The sequence below is a fragment of the Callospermophilus lateralis genome, chromosome 6 (assembly GCF_048772815.1).
Source record: "Callospermophilus lateralis isolate mCalLat2 chromosome 6, mCalLat2.hap1, whole genome shotgun sequence".
Lineage (NCBI taxonomy): Eukaryota > Metazoa > Chordata > Mammalia > Rodentia > Sciuridae > Callospermophilus > Callospermophilus lateralis.
The window spans coordinates 679,469-704,825 of NC_135310.1; the positions used below are offsets into that span (position 1 = coordinate 679,469).

General features: G+C 50.7%; 1 protein-coding gene across 10 annotated transcripts in view; it reads right to left on the reverse strand.

Moving 5' to 3' along the window:
* Positions 1–15,151: 15,151 nt before the first annotated feature.
* Ermard (ER membrane associated RNA degradation) overlaps positions 15,152–25,357 on the reverse strand; it is a 40,935-nt gene continuing 30,729 nt past the window's right edge. For 8 of the 10 annotated variants that reach the window (XM_076858011.2, XM_076858006.2, XM_076858014.2 and 5 more), the window contains 4 exons: positions 24,000–24,125; positions 23,392–23,610; positions 22,337–22,450; positions 15,152–20,379 (listed from right to left, as the gene is read on the reverse strand). In XM_076858011.2, coding sequence (XP_076714126.1) covers positions 20,223–20,379; positions 22,337–22,450; positions 23,392–23,610; positions 24,000–24,125 — 616 coding nt within the window. In that variant the 3' untranslated portion in view covers positions 15,152–20,222. The remainder of the gene's footprint in view (positions 20,380–22,336; positions 22,451–23,391; positions 23,611–23,999; positions 24,126–25,357) is intronic. The other 2 variants (XM_076858007.2, XM_076858012.2) reach the window with 2 other exon arrangements.

Below are 25,357 nucleotides of genomic sequence, written 5' to 3' on the forward strand. Positions count from 1 at the left end.
GTCTTCACACCACTGGCTGCTGTCCCTCTTGGCAAGGAGGGGAGGGGTATAACCGTGGTCCCTTCACTCTATGAATATAGTCCTCACGGCTCTAAGGTTTATTTTTTTTTTTTTAATGTTTTCTCTCTCTCCCCTCTCCCCTTCCAACAAGATTAGGGAGAGGGTGTTATCTTTCCTTCCCTAGTTAACTGCCCTTGAACACGCCCACTACAGGAAGGAGAGGCCTGCTGAGGACCGGCAGTGAGTATCTCCCAAATCAACAGTGAATCCTAACACACCCTCAGGGGACCCTGGGACCCCCGACTGTAAGGTGACCCTTGAAGAATTCCTTGAAACCCCATCCCTCCTGATGAGAGTCACAGCATTTAGGACAGGAGTCCCCTGTGCTTCTCCTTTGCGGCAAAGCAATAAACCTTCATTTTCCTTTTTCTCAAACCCTGTCCTCATTATTAAATTGGCATTGATTGGCATTGGGGACAAGGACCAAGCTCTCAGTTACATGGGGTCCCCCTCAGTGGGGCTCACCTCCAATCAAGAGGCTGCAGAAGAGATTGGAGGCCAGAATAGGAAGGTGCCAGCACCCCTGCCCCTGGTGGAGGTGAGGCCACTCTGTAACTACGTGGGGACGGCAGGGCCCAGTGTGCGCCTCGCCCTGGAGCTTCTGAACTGGGGAGAGGAGAGCAGGCTGCAGGTAGCATTTCCACTCCAGGGTCCCCTCCAGCTCCAGGCTCAGGCCCGGTCACCATTGTTCTGCACAAAAGTACCAGAGGCCAGTAGCCCGCCCTTCCCACTTGAGCCTAAGATTTCATTTATTTGGCTCTTGACAAATCCCATTGTCCAAGGGTTGACACTAAGTCAAATGGCAAAGCTTTGCAAGAACGCCCCAAAGCATTCAAAGGACCCTTGGCCAGAGGCACAAAGGCCACCCCCACCCTGGCCCACCTCTAATAGTGCTGCATGCCAGGGACAGCCCAGGACAATGCCACCTACTCCCCAAGTTCCCAGCTCTAACTACAGGCCTCGTGCTATTAAGATTAGGACACTAATCCATGCTTCATCTCCGGTGCTTTGAGGCCACTGTTAAAGGTAATTCAGTGTGCCCATTTGAGGACTCAGGACACAAAACCTCCGGCAGGAGTGGCCTTTGATTGCACTGGAAGCTCTGACTAATGCTCCGACAGGTGAAGCCTCCCGAGTTAGCCTTTCTATTCCACACTGACAATGCTGATTGATAACACAGAGCTAATCTCCTGCCTTTGTTCCCGGGGGCAAAGGTTCAGCTGCCCCTTTTGAATGTGGGTCTTTTAACTAGGCAGTGAGTAAATCCTAGCACAGGGCCTGGGGCTGACCCCCGGGAAGCACTGCCAGGGGACCCAGGGATGGAGGCCGTGCTGAACTGACACGGGTTGTCACACCTAGAGCTGACCTGTCTGAAGATCAACACTAGAGAGCTTAATCATCTGCAGACTGCACTTGAGTTGCTCTAACACAGGCAGGTTATAGGGAAACCAGAGCGTGCCCCAGGTATTTGACCATGTTCCCAGCTCACCTCCAGCAATGGCCCAGCAGTCTCCAGACGCCCTCTGGAAGGTGCAGGTGAATAGCCCACTGCAAGGGCATCACCTGGAGGCCAGCGGGCCAGCGGGGGAGGGTGTTCCCAAGGTGGGGAGCAGTGGAGGTACCTGCCCTGCTGGCCTGCAGATGTGCTCTGAGGCTGTAGGTGGTGCTGAAGGAAGGAGCAGAGGGAAGGGCCCAGAGCCACAGGCATCTGGGACGCTGCCACACAGCAGAGGCATCAGAGCAGCTGAGTGTGGGAAACGCACACCAAGAGGCAACGCAGCCCCTGGCCTTGGCCGAGGTTAAGAGCGCTGTGCACCAGACAGCTCTGCCAGGACGAACACCTGGGTGAGGACAGACTTCCTCCACTCAACAGTGACCAAAACAAAACAAACACTACAAAAACCAGGCCAAGAACTCGGTGAACATGCCCCCAACGAATATAAGCAAATGACTAACAAGCCACTAAAGATGCTCGGCAGCATCTGTCACAAGGCCAGGGTGAACCAGATCCACACCTGGGGGCATTTCTCCACCCCCAGGTCCCTGTGTGAGAGAGCTCTCACTGGAGAGAAGTGCCGCTGAGGATGTGGACCAGGAGGCCGGGCGCGGCCAGTGCCAGAGGGAGCAGGAGCTGGTGCCACCAGCCTGGCAGTTGGGCAGTTCCTTGGAGTGTCAAACGGAATCCTCACCCAACCCAGCAATTCCACCCAAGGCACTCAGCCCAAGGATTGAAGGGGACACAAAGGGTGTTGGTACCTCAGGTCCACAGGGCACACGCACAGTGCTCAAAGACACATGGGCACAGATGCCGTTACCACGGATAAAGACACGGAGCTCTACCCATGCAATGGATGTTCCTCAGTCACGAGAAGGAACAAAACTCTCATGGGCTGCTACACGGAACGGCCTTGAGACGTGCTGCGTGAGGCAGGAAGACAGAAGGGCAAGTGCTGTGTGCACCACTCACATGAGGAAGCAGAGCAGCAACCCATAGGAACAGCGAGAGGGGCAGACTGGGACTGGGACGTGGGACCTGCTGTGCCAAGGGTGCAGAGCCACCTAGGGACAATGAGATCCCGGCTGAAGACAGTGGGGATGGGCGTGCATACGTGAGTGCATCACTGCCACGGAGCAGGGCTTACACTGACCAAGGGGAGTGTGTGGGTAGGGAACGTGGGCGAGGGACACCACGACACCACGCCAAGGTAGGCTTCTCGGCTCTGCACATGCGCTGAGGTCACAGGGGATGCTGACATCGGGGGGGCAGGAGAGGGGTCTGCGGGAACACTCCCTATTGCTTCGACACTTTTCTGCAAATCTAATATTATTCCAAAACAAAAAGTTCATCTGAACAATGGCCTCTATGAATCAGAACAGCAGGAGACATCTGAAGGGCTGCGCCCAAGGCGTCCACACTCAGAATTCAAGAGAGTGCCTGAACACCACTTCTTCTTTTCTCAGACGGGCACGTTTTCTAAGCTCACAATGCTGGTGTTTGTGAAGTGGGCTCTGGTTGTGGCCGCTGACCAGGGCATGATCCACCAAGACTCAGGCCACAGGCAGAGGCTGAGCCGGAGTCCCACTGAGAGCTAACAGTGAGCTCGCCTGTGGACCAGGTGGCAGGTGGGGGCTCTGGTTCTGCCAGCTCTGGATGGGGCCCAGCTGTGCCTGGGTGGGACAGGATGCAAGCACACAGCCACTCCGCGTGTGGCCAGATGCACAAGCTCTGCTCCATCTTCACATCTGTGCAGACAGGAGTGCGGCTCGAGGGCAGGTTGCTCCAGGACTCTGAGGCCCGATTCCTACCCTCCTGTGTCACACCCAGTGCTCACCACACAGAGCACTGGGCACTCTCAGAAATGGCCTGAGGGAGAGCTGCCTGAACTTCTCAGCATTAGAAGAAGGTGAGAATAATCTGTATTTCTGTACATTAAAAATATGACCAGCCAGGCACAGTGGCACACACCTATAATCCCAGCAGCTAAGGAGGCTGAGGCAGGAGGATCACGAATTCAAAGCCAGCCTCAGCAATGGTAAAGCACTCACTCAGTGAGACCCTGTCTCTAAATAAAATTCAAAATAGGGCTGAGGATGTAGATCAGTGGTCACGTACCCCTGAGTTCAAGCCCCAGTACCAAAACAAACAAACAAACAACAACAAATATATAACAAATATATATATAAAACCAGAAAGGGGCTGGACCTGCCTGCCTGGGACACCATAGCTGTTAGTGGAAGTATCAGGACTTTCACGCTGATCCACTTTTCACACAGGGAAAAGTGCACAGACTGAGGTCAGAGAGATCCAGGTTCAAGTTCTGACCCACCCTGGTAGACACAAGGACTGACGGACTTCACTGGCTTGTTTCCCTGCTGTAAAGATAACAGTAGTAGCAGAGGCAGCTGGCTGTCCACCACAGACCCCCACTGCCCTCCAAGAGGGTGAAACTGTGGCTGGCAGATGGCCTCCCGGCCAGGGACACCAGACCTGAAGCAGGTCAGCAGACTGCAGCCCCGGGCAGCCGGCCGTGCTGTCTGAAGTGCAGGCGCCCACTTGCTGTGCCTACCCTGGCTGCCCTCTGGCTACAGGCTGAGGGGGCTACTGAGGCACAGCCCACAGTTCACAAAGTCTAAACCACTTATTACCTGGCCCTTCACAGGAAGTGTGCCCTAAGGAAGGTGGGGTCACAGATGGGAGAAGCCGCGTGACTTGCTGGGCGAGTGGAGGTGGAGTTCCCCTGCAAAGACCACGGAGTACAGGTCTGTGCTGTGGAGGCTGGGTCACCGTGCAGCAGCAGTGTCCACTGCAAAGCTGTGTGCCAGACTGCCCCTCCTCGACAGCTCTCATCAAGTGTCCCTGCACTGAGCTGCCTACCTACTCCACGGGAGGACACTCATCTGTGGCAAGCCAAGGGCGAGTGTGTACAGGGGTCAGTGCCTAATCAGACCCTGAGTGAACGGGCGGTCGCTGGGCCTGAGCCCTGGGAGCAGCACTCCTCTGAGACTGAGCAGGACACAGAGGCAGCCCCAGGGGAGTGTCTGGGTGCAGCCTGGGGACACACCAAGCACAGACAGAGGGAGACCTGGGGGACAAGGAGCTGGGCTGTGTCTGGGGAAGGCACTGCTCAGTTCTGGGAGGGTGCTTGGAGGGAGCAGAGTCTAGGCCTGCAGGACCATGGACTGGCTAGACATAGGTTCCTGTGCCCATCATGCCCTCCTGCAGCTCCCGCCCATGGTGGGGGTAGGAGGGAACGGAGGAGTGCAGGTCTCCCTCTTCTGCTGAGCAGCTGGCCCCAGGAGTCAGACAATAGGACTTGGCATAGAAGCAGGACAAACCTCCTATGGCTCCCGGGGGCCCCTAGGTTTCCCCTCCTAGCTTCTGGGAATAAGGGAGACCGTCTGTTTAGAAGTCAGCCTAGAGGTGCCCAATGTCAGTACAGATCCACAGACCTCAGGGCCAGGACACTGGGTTTTCAGTCCAAAGACAGGCAAAATGAGTGGGTCAGTGGCCAGGTCTGCTCATCACAGCCAAAGCCAGCAGACACAGACACAGCGAGGGGAGCCCGGAGCAGCGAAGGCCAAGGCTCTCTGTACGAGTGAGCAAAGAACAAGTTCCCGCCCAGGACAGCAACTCCTATCCTGGTTCTCCACCCAGAGCACCCGTCAGCTCTGCCCCGCGAAGGTTCTGCCTGCTCGGCAGAAGCCCAGTTCTGCTCCCTACCAGTGCCTCAGCCGCTGTGCATGCACACCATGCTCTCTTGCTGTGGGAGGAGAGCGTCCTGCCCCCGCCAGGCCTGAAAGGCTTGCTTCTGTCTCACTAGGGCTGGGACAAACAACCTCGGAGAACTAGGCTGAGCCACTGGAGAGCCGACTCTCTCCCCTCTGGCCAGAGGCTTCTGTGGTGCGGTCATCATCATACCCACCCCTCTCAGCACAGCTGACCACCCCAGAGACCCTCTCCAGACCACAGTGTCTATGGGTATAAATGAGCATTGGTGAGCATCCACGGAGTGGGCTGGGCTGCGATACTGACCACAGCAGTCACCGTGAGCCAGGGACAGAGCACCACAGTGTCTGGAGGATCCTGTCCCTCAGAGCGAAAGTGGATTAGCTCCAGTGCCCAGCTGCCAACACTCTAATGCCAGCTGCATGGACACTCAGACGCCCCGATGCAGTGAACGCCAGCACTTTTGATTTTTGTTTTGGCAGCTGAAGTGATGCCGACAGGAGGCAGGAGGGCTGCACTGCAGTGTAGACTAATGATGTGAAAGGACTGAGGCCTTTGGCTGCAGACACCAGGTGAACAGTGGTTGCCGGGCAAGCTGTGCACAGGGCACACACTTCCCACAGTGGGCCAGGGGTGCTGTGTACACAGCAAACCCAGGAGAGAAACATTAACTAAATTGCAAGATCCGGATCATCTGTCTTATCGGTGCTTTGGGGAAAGTTTATCTTGCAAACAGGCCACCTGTTCTCCTTGTAAAATGATGTGGGCTGTTACATGTTATCCGTGCTCGGATGACATTCCACTGAAGAGCAGGAGCCGGGGGGCGGGGGGCAGGCCCAGAAGGTCACCGGTTCTCAGAGAGGGCATCCTGCACGGTAGGGCTCACAGATTTCCCCCTGGCATCTACGGAGCCTCAAGTTCCGTCAGGCAGCGGCCTCTGCCTGTTGGGCACATATCTGTCAAGGAAATTGTTTTAATTTGCCATGAATGTTTCCAAACTCCTTTCTTGTAGATGAAAGTGTTACCATCTCATCTGGCTTCTGCCAGACTGAGTGGCAAGCGTGTATTTAGGGGAGTGTCCTGCTCCCTGGGAATGATGAATGAAAAACACTTTACATAATCCCTTGGCCCACACCAGAACCTTCCCCGCTGGGACTGCTTCTGATGAACAGGAGCCTGGAGGAGGCTCAGGATCTGGGGGGATTACCTTAGGAAATTCAGGCCAAAGGGAAGACTTAGTATTCCCTGGAATTCTGTCACAGTACGGGATTTCTTTACAAAACTGTGAAGCACAGAAGCTGGGTTCACAGTTCCATCTGATGATGGAGTAGAATTTTTGCTGATCTAAGGATTGATAGTGCATACAAAGAGGAAAGTCATGTTAAAATCCACCCTTCCAAAGTCCAGATTCTAAAAGGCCCAAAGGAACCGACTTGCTGGAGCTCCCCAGACAGCCCGTGAGCCAGTCCTTGACCACAACCATGCAGAACACACTGCAGAAGGCCCAGAAACCCACAGGCCGGCCGGCCAGTCCCAGAGCCCACCCTTCCCCACTGCTGCGTGCCTATTAGACACCCCAAAGGGTCAGTGCTGCGCAGAGTGGAGTGCACAGCGTGGTGCCCAGGTTCTGGGCCACAAGGACACTCTCCCTCCCACCAGGGGTCCTTCTGCATCTGGCTGCCACCATCCCTTTTCAGAGTATTTCTCCAGGGTTCTGCAGAGCATCTCTCATGCAATATGCCTTCATGGAGAGCCGCAAGTGAATGGAATCAGCAAGCGCAGAGGCAGGCCAGGGCAGGGGCCAGCCCCGGCTGTGTGGCAGTGAGGTTCAGAGACCGGCCGCCTTTTCTGGGAAGCTTGAAGCCCATGCTGTCATGCGGAACCCTGGAATGGCTCAAACAGAATGAGTGCTGCAGAGAGGCAGGCAGAACACAGGTGCTGAGCCCCACCTGCACTGGCAGCCCAATCCATCCCCCACTGGTGATAACAAGCCAAGGGGCAGCCCCTGTCTAGTTGTGCCAGGAAGACAATTCAGGAGGAGAGGAAGGCACCGTCCACATACTGGCTTCCAGTTTGACAGCTCTTTCCACCTCCCCCAGCTTCTAGGAGACAGGCTACTGCTGGCTTCATTGCAGAGGAGACAAATAAAAAAGCCAGACATGGGTGTGTCTGGACACTGAGGCTGCTCTGACACATGCAGCACGGTCAACCAGGGTGGTGACCGTGATGCTAGGACCCAGAGTCTAGCGGTGCTGCCCCTCCTCTTCCCAGGCATCAGTGTCCCACAACGAGGACCTGCTGAGATGGCTTCCTTTCCACAAATGCCCTCTCTTACTGCAGCTGGTCCCTAGTCCCCACAAAATCATACTGAGATTCCACAGAAGTGGGAGGTGGTAAACGACCTGAAGGAACCGTGCCCTCCTGGCCAAGATGGACTCACCAGCATCAGCTTAGCTCTGCCGTCAGCGGCAACGGGCTCCTGGATCCGATTCTCAGGCACTTTCTCCTCTTACTTCAGAGAGGGTTTAGACAGGAGCACCATGTCCGCTGGCCTTTATGACAATGTTTATCTGATTTAATACCTTCCCACCTACCTACAGACTCTGTCACCCACACGCACCTGCTTGTTCAAGGAGAATTTCACATGAACACAATGTGAATTAAACTTCTTCATTAAAACAACTGTTTGTCCCTTTTCAAACTCAGGTAAAAATGTAGGCTTTTAAATCCCAACATGACTGTTCTTACTCTTAAGTTTTTTTCTGCTTAATGTTTTATTAAATGAATTGAAGATACTGTTGGAGTCTTAATTTTTAATAAAACAGTTTTTCCTTATAGAAAACTTGGTTTGGAATGATATAGTTTATGGAGGATAGCAAAATATAACTGCATGTCACAATAAAATTCAAGAATTTAAAAAATGGTTCTAAAAGCTGATTATAGGTAGTTCGTTTTATCTTTCAGCAGATTCGAAGATGAAAAATATAGGATCATCTTCATGAAAGCTGAAAAAAAATGATAATATACAGCATTAAAAAGTTTATTAAAATAGGATTCAATGAATACTTTCTTAATTTGGCAGGGTACATCTCTCTCAGTCCAAAAGACAACATCAAGAGAAAACCTGACACAAATAATAAGAAAATGTAGTAAGGTAGCAAAGTATAACATTAACATTTGGAAACCCATAGCTTTGGAAAATATAATGAAAAAAAGGAATGCCTTTTGGTTAGCAAAAAAGAAAAGAAACAAAACATAAAGTTCATAGGAATAAACAAGAAAGTTAAGATCTATATGAGAAACATTTTTAAATACCCTCAAAAATTCACATAAGAAAATCCAAATAAATATAGAGTGTGATGTTCTTGGATGAACAGACTCACATGGCAGAATGTCCTTCTCCCTGATTTATTTTACCAAACAGTGCACCTAAATAAGATGGATGAGGATTTTCTGGATCTTCGTTCTTTATTATTATTATTATTTATGGGTTTTTTTGGGGGGGTGAGGCAGGGTCTCACTATGCTGCCCAGGCTGGGCTCAAAGTCAGCCTCCGAGTAGCTGTGGCCACAGCTGCTGCCACCACACCCAGCCTGTGTCTCACTTCTGTTCTCACTGCTGGGAGAGGAATTTAGTCTGATTGTAAATTTCAAATAGGAAAAAAAAAAAAAAAAAAAAAACGACAATAGAAAAAAGCCTGAAAATAAAGATCAAAGAAAGGGAAGTAGCCCCACACGTTCTAAAGTCCTGATAGTTTCAATAACAAAACTTTGTTGTAGTGGACAATGAATACCATCACAGAACAAGAGAAAAGTAGAAAAAGTACAGATAGAAAAACAAGTGGGAAATCAGAATGTAACAAAAGTGAAACGTAAAATCATCAGTGAAAAAAGGAATATGTGACAAAAGCTCTAGCACCAAAGAGTAGATGAATAACAAAAGAGAAAAGCTGTACCCATATCTTACAGAATGCTCCAAGATAAATTTCAAATGGATAAAATATTTAAATGTAAAAATAAAATCATAGGGTACTGCGGATGTAACTCAGTGATACAGCACTGGATTCAATCCCCATCACTGCAGGTAAAAACAAAGTCATAAAAGTACTAACAGAAATTAAGGACAAATTCTTTTATAACTCTGGAGTTAAAAGAAGACTTTTCTAATTAAAACTGAAAATCCAAATATGGTAAAAATATTACAAGTTCAACTACATAAAAATAGTTATTTTTAAACTTCTACATGAAAGATTACTATAAACAAATTAAGAAATTGAAATTGAGATAGTGACAAAAACATATTGTGCCATTAATATACAAAGAGCTTCTAGAAATCAATAAGGAAAAAATATCAAGAACTCAAATAAATAATCAAAAATTGAATAGTCTAGTGAGAAGAAAATAATTAAATGCCCAATCCATTAAGAATAACTATTTTTTATTGGTTTTATTTTTAAATACATGACAGCAGAATGCTTCACAATTCTTATTACACATATAGAACAATTTTTCATACCTCTGTTTGTATATAAAGTATGTTCACACCAATTCATGTCTTCATACATGTACTTTGGATAATGATGTCTATCACATTCCACCATCCTTACTAATCCCCTGCCCCCTCCCTTTCGCTCCCACCCCTCTTCCCTATCTAGAATTCATCTATTCCTCCCATGCTCCCTCTCTCTATCCCACTACGAGTCAGCCTCCTTATATCAAAGAACACATTCGACATTTGTTTTTTGGGGATTGGCTAACTTCACTTAGCATTATCTTCTCCAACTCCATCCATTTACCTGCAAATGCCATGATTTTACTCTTTTATTGCTGAGTAAAATTCCATTGTGTATATATGCCACATTTTTTTTAATCCATTCTTCCACTGAAGGGCATCCAGGTTGGCTCCACAGTTTAGCTATTGTGAATTGTGCTGCTATAAACATTGATGTGGCTGTGTCCCTGTAGTATGCTGTTTTTAAGTCCTTTGGGTATAGTCTGAGGAGAGGGGTAGCTGGGTCAAATGGTGGTTCCATTCCCAATTTTCCAAGGAATCTCCTCCATACTGCTGTCCATATTGGCTGCACCAATTTGCAGTCCCACCAGCAGTGTATGAGTGTGCCTTTTCCCCACATGCTCCCCAACACTTAGATTGTCTTCATAATAGCTGCCATTCTGACTAGAGTGAGATGTCATCTTAGTTTTGATTTGCATTTATCTAATTGCTAGAGACGATGAACATTTTTTTATATTTGTTGATTGATTGAATATCCTCTTCTGAGAAGTGTCTGTTCATGTCTTTGGCCCATTTATTGATTGGGTTATTTGGTTTTTTGGTGTTTAGTTTTATGAGTTCTTTATATACCCTAGAGTTCAGTGCTCTATCTGATATGTGAAGAATAAAAATTTACTCCCAGGGTATAGGCTCTCTATTCACTTCACAGATTGTTTCTTTTGCTGAGAAGAAACTTTTTAGTTTGAGTCCATCCCATTTATTGATTCTTGATTTTAATTCTTGTGCTATAGGAGTCTTATTAAGGACGTTGGGGCCTAATCCCACATGATGGAGATTAGGGCCTACTTTTTCTTCTATTAGACGCAGGGTCTCTGGTTGTATTCCTAAGTCCTTGATCCATTTTGAGTTGAGTTTTGTGCATGGTGAGAGATAAGGGTTTAATTTCATTTTGTTGCATATGGATTTCCAGTTTTCCCAGCACCATTTGTTGAAGAGGCTATCTTTTCCCCAATGCATGTTTTTGGCGCCTTTGTCTAATACAAGATAACTGTAGTTTTGTGGTTTAGTCTCTGTGTCCTCTATTCTGTACCCTTGGTCTACCAGTCTGTTTTGGTACCAATACCATGCTATTTTTGTTACTATTGCTCTGTAGTATAGTTTAAGGTCTTGTATAGAGACCTGCTTCCCTCTTCCTGCTAAGAATTGCTCTAGCTATTCTGGGTCTCTTATTTTTCCAGATGAATTTCATGATTGCTTTAAGGAAACTATTAGACTGAAAAATGCAAAACATCTTTGTAATACTAGATTAATGAGGCTACAAATAAATAGGCACTTTCATACAATGGAAGGGTATTTTATTTATACCTATGGAGGATAATTTGGCAACATCTATAGTATTACATATCCTCTGACCCAGTAATTTCACCTCTGGAGTTGATTCTAAAGATATGTGCAGAATAACGCACATGCTATGTGTTTCACATAACATCATCTGTTACAGCCAAAGATGTTAAATAATTCAGAGTCCATGAATAAGAAACAGCCAAGCAACAAGCTCTCCATGGGCTAAAATGGGAGGCTCTCCAATAAACACTATTTATCAGAAGAGCAGAGCATAGTACATATATCATAAATATATAGCATATACAACATGCTATCACTTTTTTGTTCTGGGGATTGAACCCAGGGACATTTTATCTGGGAGCTACATCCTCAGTTCTCCTTCTTCTTATTATTTTAAGAAAGATCTCACTAAGTTGCTAAAGTTGCTCACTAAGTTATGGAGTTGGTCTTGAACTCACAATCCTCCTGTCTCAGCCTCTTGAGTTGCTGGGATTACAGATGTGCGCCACCACGCCTGACTCATATTAGGAAATTCATATTCCTAATATATAAAAGTTTCTAGAAATAAATAAGAAAGAATTTCTTACAGAGAGCAATGCAGAAAAAGTGGGAAGGGCTGGGTTATAGATCAGTGTAGAGCGCTTGCTCCACACGCATGAGGTCCTGGGTTTGATCCTCAGCACCACATAAAAATAAATAAGTAAAAATAAAGATATTTTGTCCATCTACAATTAAAATTATTTTTAAAAAGTGGGAAGAGGAAGACATATGTAAAACAGACTTTATACTAAACATCTTTGAGAGTGTGTATGTGTGTTTTACTTCTGAGCCATGTGAATTATAACTCAGTTATAAATCATATTAAATTTTAGAGAATAAAAATTATGTTTTTCATTGAAACTACACTTTTTTTAAGCTTGAGGCCTTATATAATAAATACTACTTTCTAGCTAGACAGTCTCCCTTTGATTTCATAGACCAATTATTTTGGTACTGTGGACAACAAAAAAGTAACTAAGTATTAGGTGGTGTGTATTTATCAATGGTCAAGTCAACAGAAACAACCTTGTCACAGTTACAAGGCTCCTTTCCTCATCCTATGATTCTCCGTTTCCTCCTTTACTCTGTCTACTTCACTACTTACGACTGTGCAGGCTGCTTCAAAGCCATTTCTTGGAAACTTGTGTTCAGTCATTTCCTGCGGCAGCTCCTGAAGCCGCTTCCTTGTGACAGTCCCCAGGAGGTGAAACCGTCCTGCCCAAGAGGAGTGAGGCTGGAGTTGCTGAGGCTGGCTTCACCTGGCAGGCCCAGGGAGCCTGGCTCACAGCCACAGGCTGAGGATGCACTGTGGCCAGGAGCATGGGAGGCTCCATCTGGGGACGCCAACCTCCTGCCCGGGGAGCCCAACAGGCTCGTGAAGGTGAAGTCTGCACATCTTGGAGGAGTGGAAAGGAGCACTTTTTCCACCTGCTGCACTGCTGCCTGCCAGCGCTGCTGTAGCCTGGCCACTTGCAGCTTGCCCAGTACTTTCCTGGAACCAGTAAGCAGCCACACAAGAAAGTGACCAGGGACTGGGGCAGCTTAGCTAATCCCCAGCAGAGGGGGGCTCTGAGTCTTCAGTGCACAGTGTGCTCTGTCTCCTGGATCCCCCAGCCCCGCCCAGGGCTGATCTGCAGCCCAGCCTCTGGGCCAGGCCCTGCCAACCCCAGCCTGCCTCCTGGGATTCCCTTGAGGACCGATCCTGTTCTGTGTGCGACGAGATGGCATGAATGGCATAAGGTAGCTCCTGTCTCTGCAGTTACAAGGATAACGCTGCTGCCTGTTCCTCGAGCCGTCTTACCTGTAGCTTTGGTGGGCCCCTGCTCCTATAGCTGCAGTGTCCCATCCTTGCCAGGGGCCCTGCTTCAACCCCCTCTTGGCTGGAGAGAAGCCTGGCGGGGCACCCGAGAGCCTCTCCCCCTGCTCCTGCTCCTGCAGCTCCTGCAGCTCCTCAGCCCCGTGGCTGTGCCTGCTGGGGCCTTGAGGCCTCGTCCTGGCCCTGGAACCTACTACCTGCCAGCTCCCACGGGCACTGCAGACCAGACGTCTCTGGACTTGGAGATCTGAGCGGAGCTGCCGTTGAGATCATGGTGCACTTGTCAGAGCGGGTGGTGCGGAGATAGTGGAGTCGAAAAGGGACCCTCACCTGAGGTGGAGCTCGCTCAGAGCTGCAAGTTCATAGGCTGAAGCGAAGTTAATGTGGAAGCTCTTCCTTCCTTTGCTTCCCCAGGGAAGCCCGAAGGAACCCAAACACGTCTGACTCCGGGGATACGAAGGAAAGGGGCAGCCAACAAGGACGGGGTGCAGGCCTTCTCATCTCAAATCCACCCCAGGACACGTGGTGGTGACGGCCACTGAGCCCCACACCTGGGCAGCCCTGAACTTGCAAGGCCACAGCACATGCACTCCCTGTGCAGTGACAGTGGTCAGAACTTGGAGTCCACTGCTGTGGGAAAGCTCACGCCTCGGGACTCCAGGTGGGCAGCAAGTGGTGCAACAGGTTGGGTTGTCCTGCAAGGTTGCGTTTTGGCCACTGGGGAGCTCACATGTGCTTGCCAGGAGCAGGCAGAGGCAGGGGAGTGCTAGGACCTGGGGCAAAGGCCGGAAAGAGGGCCAGGAGGGCAGGAGCAGGGGAAGCAGTGGTGTGTGTCCTCCGTATGGCCACACTGGACATCCCTGCACCACCTGGATGAGACCAAATGTGAACAGTGGCATTCCCACCATTTGTCTGCCTGTGGTGTGGTGCCTCCAAGGCACCCTGAGGGACAGTCTCACACCTCCTGCTTCTCACCACCAGGCAGCACACAGCAGCCGCACACCTCGCACACACAGGCCAACGTCCCAAATCCCCGTCTGCAGGCGTGACGGGCCAGACTGAGCGCCAGCCTCGCCTCTTTCTACCTGCAGCTGTGGCATTAGTCCCCCTTGAGATCAAGTCCCAAGACGGACAGGAGCACGACCCAGCAGGGCACCAGGCCTCTGAGAGGCGGCTCACGAGGCTTTGCTCCTGTGTGGCCACTTACAGCAGCTGTCCCACGTGAAAAGAGAGCCAACGTGCCTCAGGAGAGGCACACAAGGGTGCAGTCTGGCCACTCAGCTGTGTGAGTGCGCAAAGCAGGTCCCAAGGCCTTTTCAATAATCCACGAGGGCAGGTGGGCTGCAAACAGCCAGACTAAGGGGCTCTTGCCTGCCACGACACCTGGTAGGCCCTGCCCTCTGCTTTGACAGCACCTCCTGGGCCTGCTACCACGGCAATGGCTCCAGCTTGGCCCCGAGCCAGTCGAGTGGGATGGCCCTGCTCTCCATGGCCTGGCAACAGATGCTGGTCACTTTCTTGTCTTCATTTTGCATCTGTGAAGAGGGTTACTGTGGTCTCCTCCACAGGTGGCCAGCAGGACGTACTGGATAGAACGCTTCAGGGTGACCCCGGCCCACAGTACCACCAGTGTGGTTATCGTCATCAGAGGCAGGCACAGCAAGGTACCCGAGCCCAGGGGCTGAATAGGAGGGGGAGCCAGAGTCACTGGGTGCAGCGGCACTCCACGAAGGACAGGAGACCATGTCCAGCACTCTCGCTGCCTCCCCTGCCTCCCAGGGCAACGAGTTCTAGGTTTTCTATGCCTAAGTTTCTGCCTCTTAATGTGGAGTTAATAATACTGTCTCTCAGGGGTACTCACAGATGGGAGCAATTACCAACTGCAAAGTGCTTTGAAAATAAATGAGCTTACTCTAAGGGTGGTATTTAATATTTATAATGATAAGTCTGCTTACAGCATCACAAACTATAATCATTGGTACAAGGCTTAGTTTTATGACTGACTTTTTTTGAACTTAGCATAAAATGTTTTTATTTTAAAGTAATTAAATGATGTGTCAGAAATACTTCCTGCATCCATCTAGAGTCTTATCTGGAAAAACCTAAGATGTGATCATAGCTCTATTTTAGACAGAGTCCAGTTAACTCAGTGCCTAGCAAATCCAGCAGCAACAATCGTAGGAAGACCACAACTGAGGTCTCGAACACTTGGATACTGAGGGCAAGAGTGATGTATTTTTGTTAAAAATTATTTAGGGTGCTATAAACCAAACCCCAGCCACTCCCTTCTACCCAACGTGAAGAATGTGCTTGGCAGCCTATAAAGCCATACACAAACAGGCCCTCACATGCCCTCACAAGGCCCCAGGCCCTTCTTCTCCGCGGCAGGGCTGGCAGATTTATTGCGATGCCAAGGTGCAAATTCAGTCTGTGCTTCAGGAAGATGAGTTGTTGAAAGGCAGTTTCCAAAGCGAGCCTGCACCCTGCAGTCCTCCTCTTCAGGAGCCTAACCTGGTTCCTTTAAACAACGGCCCCTCCCTGTGCGCTCCTGAGCTGCAGATGAATCTTACAGTCCTAGTCCTGAACCTCCCTGGTCCTGTGAATGCTATGGCCACGCTGCTGCCATCTCCACGGGGTTGTTTTGTACAGTGTTTTCTCATAGAGATGGAAGTCTGTGGACACATCTGTGTTTGTCTTTCATCAAGACATAAATAAATGAATGGGTATCTCATTTATCAGGTGAGGGTAATGTTCTGTGGTCCTCATTCTGGGCCAACAGTTTTACTTTCTCCATCCAATGGAGCCTTAGTTCTATTTGCAGCCAAAGGAAAAAAAAATGTATTTCCCCTGAACTCATGGTCCTAAAACACAGGCAGCCTTCTCTCTTCTGCAGCTGGAGGAGCGCTCTTGCTTGCTACCCAAGAGATTGCTGAACAAAGAGCGCCACCCTGTGTCTTCTCGAGGAAAGGCACCGTAATAGAAGAATCCAAAGCTTGTCCATGACAATAGCTGCTTATCCAACTGCTGAAGAAATAACGAAAAGTGGGTCTTCACTGGCATCCTATTTACTCAGCACACAGACAATGCCACACGATCGGCTGCATTTCCACTGCAACCCTAGATACAGCCTTGTGCAAATGCCCGGCTTGGAGGGGTGTGGGCTAACAAGAGCGCTGCCACACACACCAATGGTTCAGACCACAGTTCAGAGGGGACTTCCTGCCTGGACCAAAGTTATTCTTGGCTGGGACATGAGATGCACTGGAGCCGGCAGCCAGTCTCTCACCAGTTCACTTACAGAGCTGTGCAGAGGCCAAGGAAGGGGAGACCAGTGCAAAGGGTACTTTTGTTGCAGTAAGAAAAATACAGCACCCAGCAAGCCCAACTCGAATGGAATCAGCCCAAGGCAGCTCTCCTCCAGCCCAGGGGCATGACCAGGAGCTCGAGATCAGCAACTGGCCAAGGAGTTCCCAAGCCCACCTCACTGTGCCCTCACGTCAGCACTATCAGGCAGCAATGTCATTGCCACACTTCACAGGCCAGACACCCTGTGGCAGTAGCTGAGTGTCTCACCATCAACCTGCTGACTTGACCAGCGGCGTCTTCCCCCGCACATCCAGCATGGGAGCCTGTGGCAAATACCACTGCTTTCCTTCTGCCAGCCTGACAGGTCTCCTCTCCTGGCGGCCTCCGTGCCTCCGATTCCCTAGCAGGCTCACTCTGGAAAGGCTGGCATGTTTTGGTGGCAGTGCAGATTCCCTCAAGGCTTGTTGGAAGGACTCATTTGAGGGGACCCAGGAAAGGCTCTCCAGTCAGGGTGAATGCAGGCACCTTTGGGCTCAGGATATGCCTCCTTCTGGCACCTGGTACCAATCTGCAAGACTGGCCTCCCAGCAGTGGCCCTTCCTGCTCCCCAGGAGGAATGCCCTGAGGTTATGTGCACTCAGGGGCCCTCCTGGGGAGGCAACACCAAGGTGTTCTGAGAATTTGCATGCTAAGAACAGGCTCTGGGCAATGGCTTGTTTTTGGTAGGGTGGGAGACAGTCTGGTAGTTTTCTTAGAGTTATTTGAGTAAAGCAGACCCCAAGTCTACTGCTCTTCGTAGCACTGGTCAGACACTGCCCTCCATCTACCCGAGCAGTGGCACTGACAGCCGAGCTACTCAGGCTGGGCCTTCCTTGTCTCTGCACCCAGCCTGGCTCAGTGCCTGCAGCACTCTCAGCAACAGTCGTTAGGGTAAAAGGAAACTGGGCATGCACCCTCCGCTTGTTGCTCCTCTCTGATGAGTACAGCAGGAGTGAGCGACAGTCCTCCCTGCCCTGGCCTGACCGGGCCTTACCCACTCCACCTGTGTGTGTTCAGTGTGATGGACAGCAAAGCCTCAACTCTTGCCTATAAACACTCTGTCTAAAATGATAAAAATGCCAAAAGTGTATCTCTTCCTTAGAGGAAAATGACAGCCAATACAAAAACCCGTCATCTAAAAGTAACACAGCAGGCACAGGCAAGAATTAGCTGCAGTTGCTGAAAACTTGGAGGAAGGGTAAGGTATTCATGTGGATTCAGGTACTGAACCACATCCTAGTTTCTAACTTCAAAAGGAAAAGATGGCTTTCAGTTCAGAACTCTGGCCTCAACCTCCTCTTCAAATGGAAACCAAGCTTCACACCATACTCATGGAGCAGAGTGACAACACATGCCTCTTGCTGTGATGTGTCCAGCATAACAGGTATCCAATAGGCACATCGTGTGTCCCTGAGGTGACACACGAGGCCACAAAACCACATATGTGCATAATGTGTCTAAGGTGATGCATGAAACCACAGAACCACATACATGGATCACACATCCAAGGTGACACACTGAGGACACAGAACCACATACGTGGATCATGTGTCCCTCTGCTGATGCACCAAGGACACAGCACCACGTATGTGGACCACGTGTCCCTGAGTTGACACACAGAAGATATAGAACCACATACGTGGATCACATATCCCTGTGCTGATGCACCGAAGATATAGTACATGTATGTGGATCGCGTGTCTAAGGTGATACATGAAAATACAGCACCATGTATGTGGATCACGTATCCCTGAGCTGATGCACCGAGGACACGGCACCACGTACGTGAATCACATGTGTCTGAGCTGAAGCACCGAGGACACAGCACCACGTATATGGATCACGTGTCTAAGGTGACACGTGAGAACACGGCACCATGTATGTGAATCACGAATCCCTGAGCTGACCACTGAGGACACAGCACCACGTATATAGATCACGTGTCTAAGGTGACACGTGAGAACATAGCACCATGTATGTGGATCACGAATCCCTGAGCTGACCACTGAGGACACAGAACCACGTATGTATGTCATGGATCCAAGGTGACACACAAGGACATGAAGGTCATACCAGCCACAGTGGGCACCCACAGCAGCAAGGTACTGCTGTGGACTGTATTTTGCTGCTGTGTAGTAGAAGCAGTAGGAATAGCCTGCAGGCATGACCCAGCACTAAAGAAAACCTGTCACATATGGGGCCACTGTAGAGACACCCACAGCAATAGGCTCCATCACACATCCCACCAGTTCCCAGGACCTCCCAAAAAAGAACATCTAGCAGCCCTCTTCCTTCCTCTGAGGTAGCCATGATCTCTCCTGCCAGGTTCCTATGAAAGAGGGCCAGGGATTCTCAGGCTTCCAAGAAGTTCCAGAGACATCCGTGAGCAGCTGCTGCTGAGGCCAGGTGGCAAGCTCGGCTCACGTCAGCCTCAGCTGGCCTGAGTCAGTACTACCTCCTCAGAGCCCAAGTGCAGGGCTGTATCAGATCTAGAGATTGGGAGAACCCCACACTGGCTTTCTGACCCACGAAGACAGGTCTAGAAGAGAAAGAGTGGAAAGGCCTCTCCCCGCCAAATTGCAAATCCAAAAGCAATACAGCCCTACCAGCAGGATTTCAGAGCTTAGTTACAGGACCTGTTCTTAAACCTGTGCAGAAAATAGATGGATCTGGGTGATCATGGACTGTCACCCACTCAATTACAGCACACAGCAGAGGTTTTTCTCTGTGCTGCCAACCTACCAGGAGTAGTCTGAAGACAGCAGCATAGCTCAATGGCCGGAGGTAGGGCTTGGCTACCTCTCAGTTCTTCAGAAACAGCCAGAACTCAGGACCCTGTCTTGCCATTGCAAGGGCATCATGGGGATGGTCCTCCGGAGCAATACTCATAGCAAACACAGAACACCCTGGATATCTTGCAAAAGACAGACTCCAGAGATGGGACACAGACCTCCCCAAAGGGCAGAGGGTGCTACCTAGAAGCTGCCAGTGACCTGGGAATGTTTGGACATATTCTCCAAGAGGAAGGACAATTGCCTCATCGTGTATCCACAAGCACCAAACAAGAGGCAAGACCTTCCCAGATGCCTGGACCACTTTACAGGGAAGCCTGGGAGCAACGGCTGATTCTTCTCTCCTCCAACCCTTCAGTTCCTGTACTAAGCAGACCTCAGCTAGGAACATGGAAGGGGCTCTGCTTCATGCCCGATCCTGACCAGACCTGCTGCCCAGCACCCAGCCTCACCACCCACCCCACCATCCAGGAGCCCCTTCCTCAGTGCTTGCCCATGAGCTGTCAGCCCTCACCTGACCTCTCCAACCAACCAGCTGCAGGCTGGTTGCAGGTGCAGGCCACGCAGAGTGCAGCCACATGCTTCTGGGTAATGGCTTGGTGAAAAGCAGATGCCCTTTCCTCCAATGCATGCATGAGGACATGCTCCAGACACGTGGTTACAGGGAGGTCAGCCCGAGTGCCACATGAACAGCTTAGGCACAGAAGGCCAGAGGGTCTGAGGGAACACAATTTGATCCCGGATCAAGCTGCCATGCAATCCACTCCACCACCGGATCCCCTTTTAAAGGATGTTAAAATCTATTTCAACTGTGTTTTCTGTTACCAAAAGCACTCCGACTTCATAAGACAACTTCATTTGTGGATTTCTAGGCTGAGTGCATTAACATTTGTTTCCTCTTATTGAAAGTCCAAATTTTCAACAAAGCTATATGTGTAAGACCAATAGTTTCATTCCACTTGTTCTTCTCTTGGCTGGTATAGGTCACTAGGTTCTCAGTGTACTGCAAAATCGACTTTAAGAACCTGTTTAAAAAAGAAGAAAATTAGTCTATCCATTATAAAATATAACGATGACTTAAATTATTGAAATTACTTCTCAAGTTAAATACCACTTAATTTTTATAGATTCAAGAAAAAAACACAAAAAATAAAAACAACACAAATTGAATGAAAGACAAAAATGCTGAGAGGGCAATGCCACTTGGATGGGCATCTGAAAGTTCACAAGATAAAAACTCCTTTCCACACTCTCTGAAATCCAGACAAGACATTTCTAAGTAGTGGAACGTGATTCCAGAAAGGCTCTGGGCCACCTGGATCAGACTGACCCAGCGCAGGAGCACGACATGTGTGACAACAAAGGACATGCCTGGGCCCTTGGTGGGGTGCAGAGCCCCTTCCTCATAAGAGACGCCTTCCACTGGAGACAGCCACTGATGCTCAAGTGTTCTCCTTAAAGATATCCATCAAGGTGGGCACAGTGGAGCACACCTACAACTCCAGCTGCTTGGGAGGCTAAGCAAAGAGGATCAGAAGTTCAAGACCAGCCTCAGCAACTTAGTGAGACCCTGTTGTAAAAAATAAAAGGGGCTGGAGATGTAGCTCAGTGGTGGAGCACTTGCTTAGTATGCATGAATCCCAAGTACCACAACAAAAAAGAAAAAAAATCCATTAAGAAGAATGGCTGGGTATGGTGGCAAATCTTGCAATCCCAGTTATTTGAGGCTGAGGTAGGAGGATCACAAGTTCAAGGCAGCCTCAGCAAATTAGCAAGATCCTGTCTCAAAATACAAATGAAAATGATTGCAGATGTAGCTCAGCGTAGAGCACCCTGGGGTTCAATCCCTAGTAGTGGAAAAAAGTTCATCAAAATGACAGTGAATCATCTCTGATCAACGGGAATAAATAAATGCCATTTTTACTTTTTCAAAGTTCTCCTAAAGTTTCCCAAGTAGTATAACTTTTCTATAACTTTTTAACTTGAAGATAGATTTTAAACCTAGAGGAAAGTTAAAGAAAGACGCAGTGAAGACCACAGATGTTCTGTCCAGGGGAGTGTTCCCAGCTGGCAGTGGTTTTGGTCCCAGGGACATCTGACAGGATCTAATCCACTTCTGATGGTCACAACTGGGGAGCGGTGCTGCAATGTGGTGGGTGGCCAGGGATGCCCTGAACCTCGTGGAGAGCACAGGACACGCCAGAGCAGGTTCCAGCCCAGACCCACAGTGCTGAGGCTGAGTACCCCAACTGAGTCGCAAGCTGTGCCCACACTATGCACAGCCACGCACACTGGGCTGCTTCACGTCAGCATCCTGGGTTTGGTCTAACATGCACGGATATGTTGCCCATGCAGAGCACTATCTCATGGCCACAAAAGTACCCAGGACTTGACGGTGGAGGGAAGCTCGTCAAGCACAGGTGTGGCTTGTGCAGGATGTCCAGGGGCCTCCTCTGCTTTGGAATCTCTGGATGTGAAATGGGTGACACAAGGTTAGCCTACTTTCAGATCCCTGGATCTGGGTGGTCCTGAAAAACGTACTTCCCAAATCTGAAACTGTCAGCCATACCCAACGAAGCTAGTTATCTAAGAGCTGCCTGGGTGTTGCAGGGCTGCCTTGAGGTCCACCCAGCCTGTGAGCCCCAGACAGAGCCTCGAGTTGCACCTCTCAATGCCACACCACTTTTACAGCCTTCACCCAGCTTGCAACTGGACACCAAGTTATTTCTGCACAGACTTAAGAATTCTAAAAAGATTCACACACAAATCACATGCAATTTTGTGGAATGTGCCTACACTGGGTGTCAGCCTGAAATGGTCACAAACTTATCAGCAACAAAATCTTCAGAGAAGGTCAGCTAAGGGCCCATTAGAATCCATGGAGGCTAAGGGGAAAAAAATCACCACAGAATGTAATCAACAGGGTGATAATGACTTAAAATTCCCCAAACATGATTCTTCCTCTAAGTAGGACATACTTACTTCAGATACTGCCGGTGCTCTTGAGTGCCTTTTCTTTGGATGACGTGAATGCTGACCAATTCCAATGCAATGAGCAATAAAATCAAATAAAGCACGGGAGACAGAAGCCTGATGCTGAGAACAGATACAAGTAGACTGAGGTTGGACAAACACGTTTTCCACTTTCATAAGAATGTCCCACCTATTCCACACCTTTTCAAGTGTCCTGAAGTCCAAACATCTCATCTCAGAAGATCCTTTTCCAGACACTGGGAGCCCAATCCCTGCACCAGGCCCTGCCTGTAGTGGTCAGGTGAGCCCAACCCCTGCACCAGGCCCTGCCTGTAGTGGTCAGGCTGGGTGGACCCCTCATACACCCCTCTTCGCCTCCATGCCCACGCACCAGGCCTTCTCTGCCCAACAACTGCACTGTCTGAGACCGCAGTGGCCCTGTCCCTCCTCAGGCACTGTGCTGGGGAACTCCAGCACAGCCCAGTCAGGGCCCAGAGCCTCTGCTGAGCTCCCATGCTCTTGGTCCTCTGCAGCACCTTCCTCACAATTCCATGCCCAGAAGGGCTCTCACGAGAAGGAAAATCAGTAGCTTACATGTGAATGTTACCTGCAATGTCACCAGACTCAAAGAAATACCAAGCAAAGCCAGACCTTATTTGTCCCATGATACTGGTAGAGGCATTGAAAACACCGTTTTAGAAGGGATGCGATGTGAACAGCACTACCTTGTAACTGTAAGGAATAACCCGAGCACTTCCCCTGGAGGCAATGCACTAGCAATTCCCAGGACGAGCTTAGGGACACCCACAGCACTCAAGCCACAATTTGGAAACTTGCCCCAAATAGTCATGTGGTATTATCTGACAGACAAGCTATTAAGGAAGAAACCACAAAGCTAACAAACACAGTTAATGTGCTGTCAGACTTTACACCCAAATACTCCTTTGGGCAAGTAGGTCCCATCTGTACAGAAAGCACTGTAGTTCTCTACAAGAAGGGATCCCAAATGCATCCACAGATACCTCCCTGCCCAGCTGCCTCCTGCAGGGCAGCAGTGGCCGCACCTGCTCAGCATACGCACGTAATTCTGCCGCTGTCTTGAGCGCAGCCTCCTCTCTACCCACTGCCTGTGCCTCAGCTGCAGGGAGGTCGTGACCTGGCTAGACACACGCTGGCACTGGGCACTGATGCTGCGGAGCACAACCAGCACTTCGAGAACACCTCTGGGGCAGAAGAGGGTGGGGACGTGGATGTTGCAGAGCTCAGCGAGCAGCTGGGGCCACCTGCAAGCAACACAGGAATTCAGGGGACACACCCCATCACAAGACCCCGACTGCCAGCTCCATCCAGCCTGGGCCAGCTAGCCTGCACCTTCTGAGGGACAAGGACCAGCAGGAAGGCTGTGGCCTGGTATGTTGGTAGAGCTGGGCCTGTGGCATATGTGAGATGAGTACCATTTAATGTGTGAGCAGAAGATGTGTCTGTGACGTCAACAGACACACTGTGACTTGCTAAAGATCACCAAGCCTCACCAGATAATTCTAGGACACCAACCGTGGTGAAATTCCGATACACGACCAAGCCACTAAGACCCAAAATAGCACAGCCCCCCCACTTGCTGCCCTAATTGGCCCAGGGTGCTTCCAAGTCCCCAGGAGGTCCAGGCACTCACTTCTCGGTGGGAAGCCCTTCCAGGTCACGGAAAGCAAGGTGATCCTCAGGCATGTGGTGAAAGAGCTCATGCAGAATCTTTGTAATTAAAGAGTTGCAGGCATTTGCTTCAGAATTACTCTCCAATCTAAAAAACAGAAAATATCCAAAGACACATGACAAAAATTAAATGCCCACATTAGTGCCTGTGAAAAGCATTTATTTCAGTGTTCAATGAGTGATGAATTTACAAAATCTGTAACTCGGCTTCCCTAAATATAAAATGAAAATAGCCACATCACATGGCATGCGCGTAGCCACACGCCCCACAGAGGAGGGCACCCCCAGAGGAGGGCGCCCCACAGAGGAGGACACCCCACAGAGGAGGACGCCCCACAGAGGAGGGCACACCACAGAGGAGGGCGCCCCACAGAGGAGGACGCCCCACAGAGGAGGGCGCCCCACAGAGGAGGGCGCCCCACAGAGGAGGGCGCCCCCCAGAGGAGGGCGCCCCCCAGAGGAAGGCACACCACAGAGGAGGACGCCCCACAGAGGAAGACGCCCCACAGAGGAAGACGCCCCACAGAGGAGGACGCCCCACAGAGGAGGGCGCCCCACAGAGGAGGGCGCCCCACAGAGGAGGGCGCCCCACAGAGGAGGGCGCCCCACAGAGGAGGACGCCCCACAGAGGAGGACGCCCCACAGAGGAGGACGCCCCACAGAGGAGGGCGCCCCACAGAGGAGGGCGCCCCACAGAGGAGGGCGCCCCCCAGAGGAGGGCGCCCCCCAGAGGAGGGCGCCCCCACAGAGGAGGGCGCCCCCACAGAGGAGGGCGCCCCCCAGAGGAGGGCGCCCCACAGAGGAGGGCGCCCCACAGAGGAGGGCGCCCCACAGAGGAGGGCGCCCCACAGAGGAGGGCGCCCCACAGAGGAGGGCGCCCCACAGAGGAGGACGCCCCACAGAGGAGGACGCCCCACAGAGGAGGACGCCCCACAGAGGAGGGCACACCACAGAGGAGGGCACACCACAGAGGAGGGCGCCCCACAGAGGAGGGCGCCCCACAGAGGAGGACGCCCCACAGAGGAGGACGCCCCACAGAGGAGGACGCCCCACAGAGGAGGACGCCCCACAGAGGAGGACGCCCCACAGAGGAGGGCGCCCCACAGAGGAGGGCGCCCCACAGAGGAGGGCGCCCCCCAGAGGAGGGCGCCCCCCAGAGGAGGGCGCCCCCCAGAGGAGGGCGCCCCCCAGAGGAGGGCGCCCCCCAGAGGAGGGCGCCCCCACAGAGGAGGGCGCCCCACAGAGGAGGGCGCCCCACAGAGGAGGGCGCCCCACAGAGGAGGGCGCCCCACAGAGGAGGGCGCCCCACAGAGGAGGGCG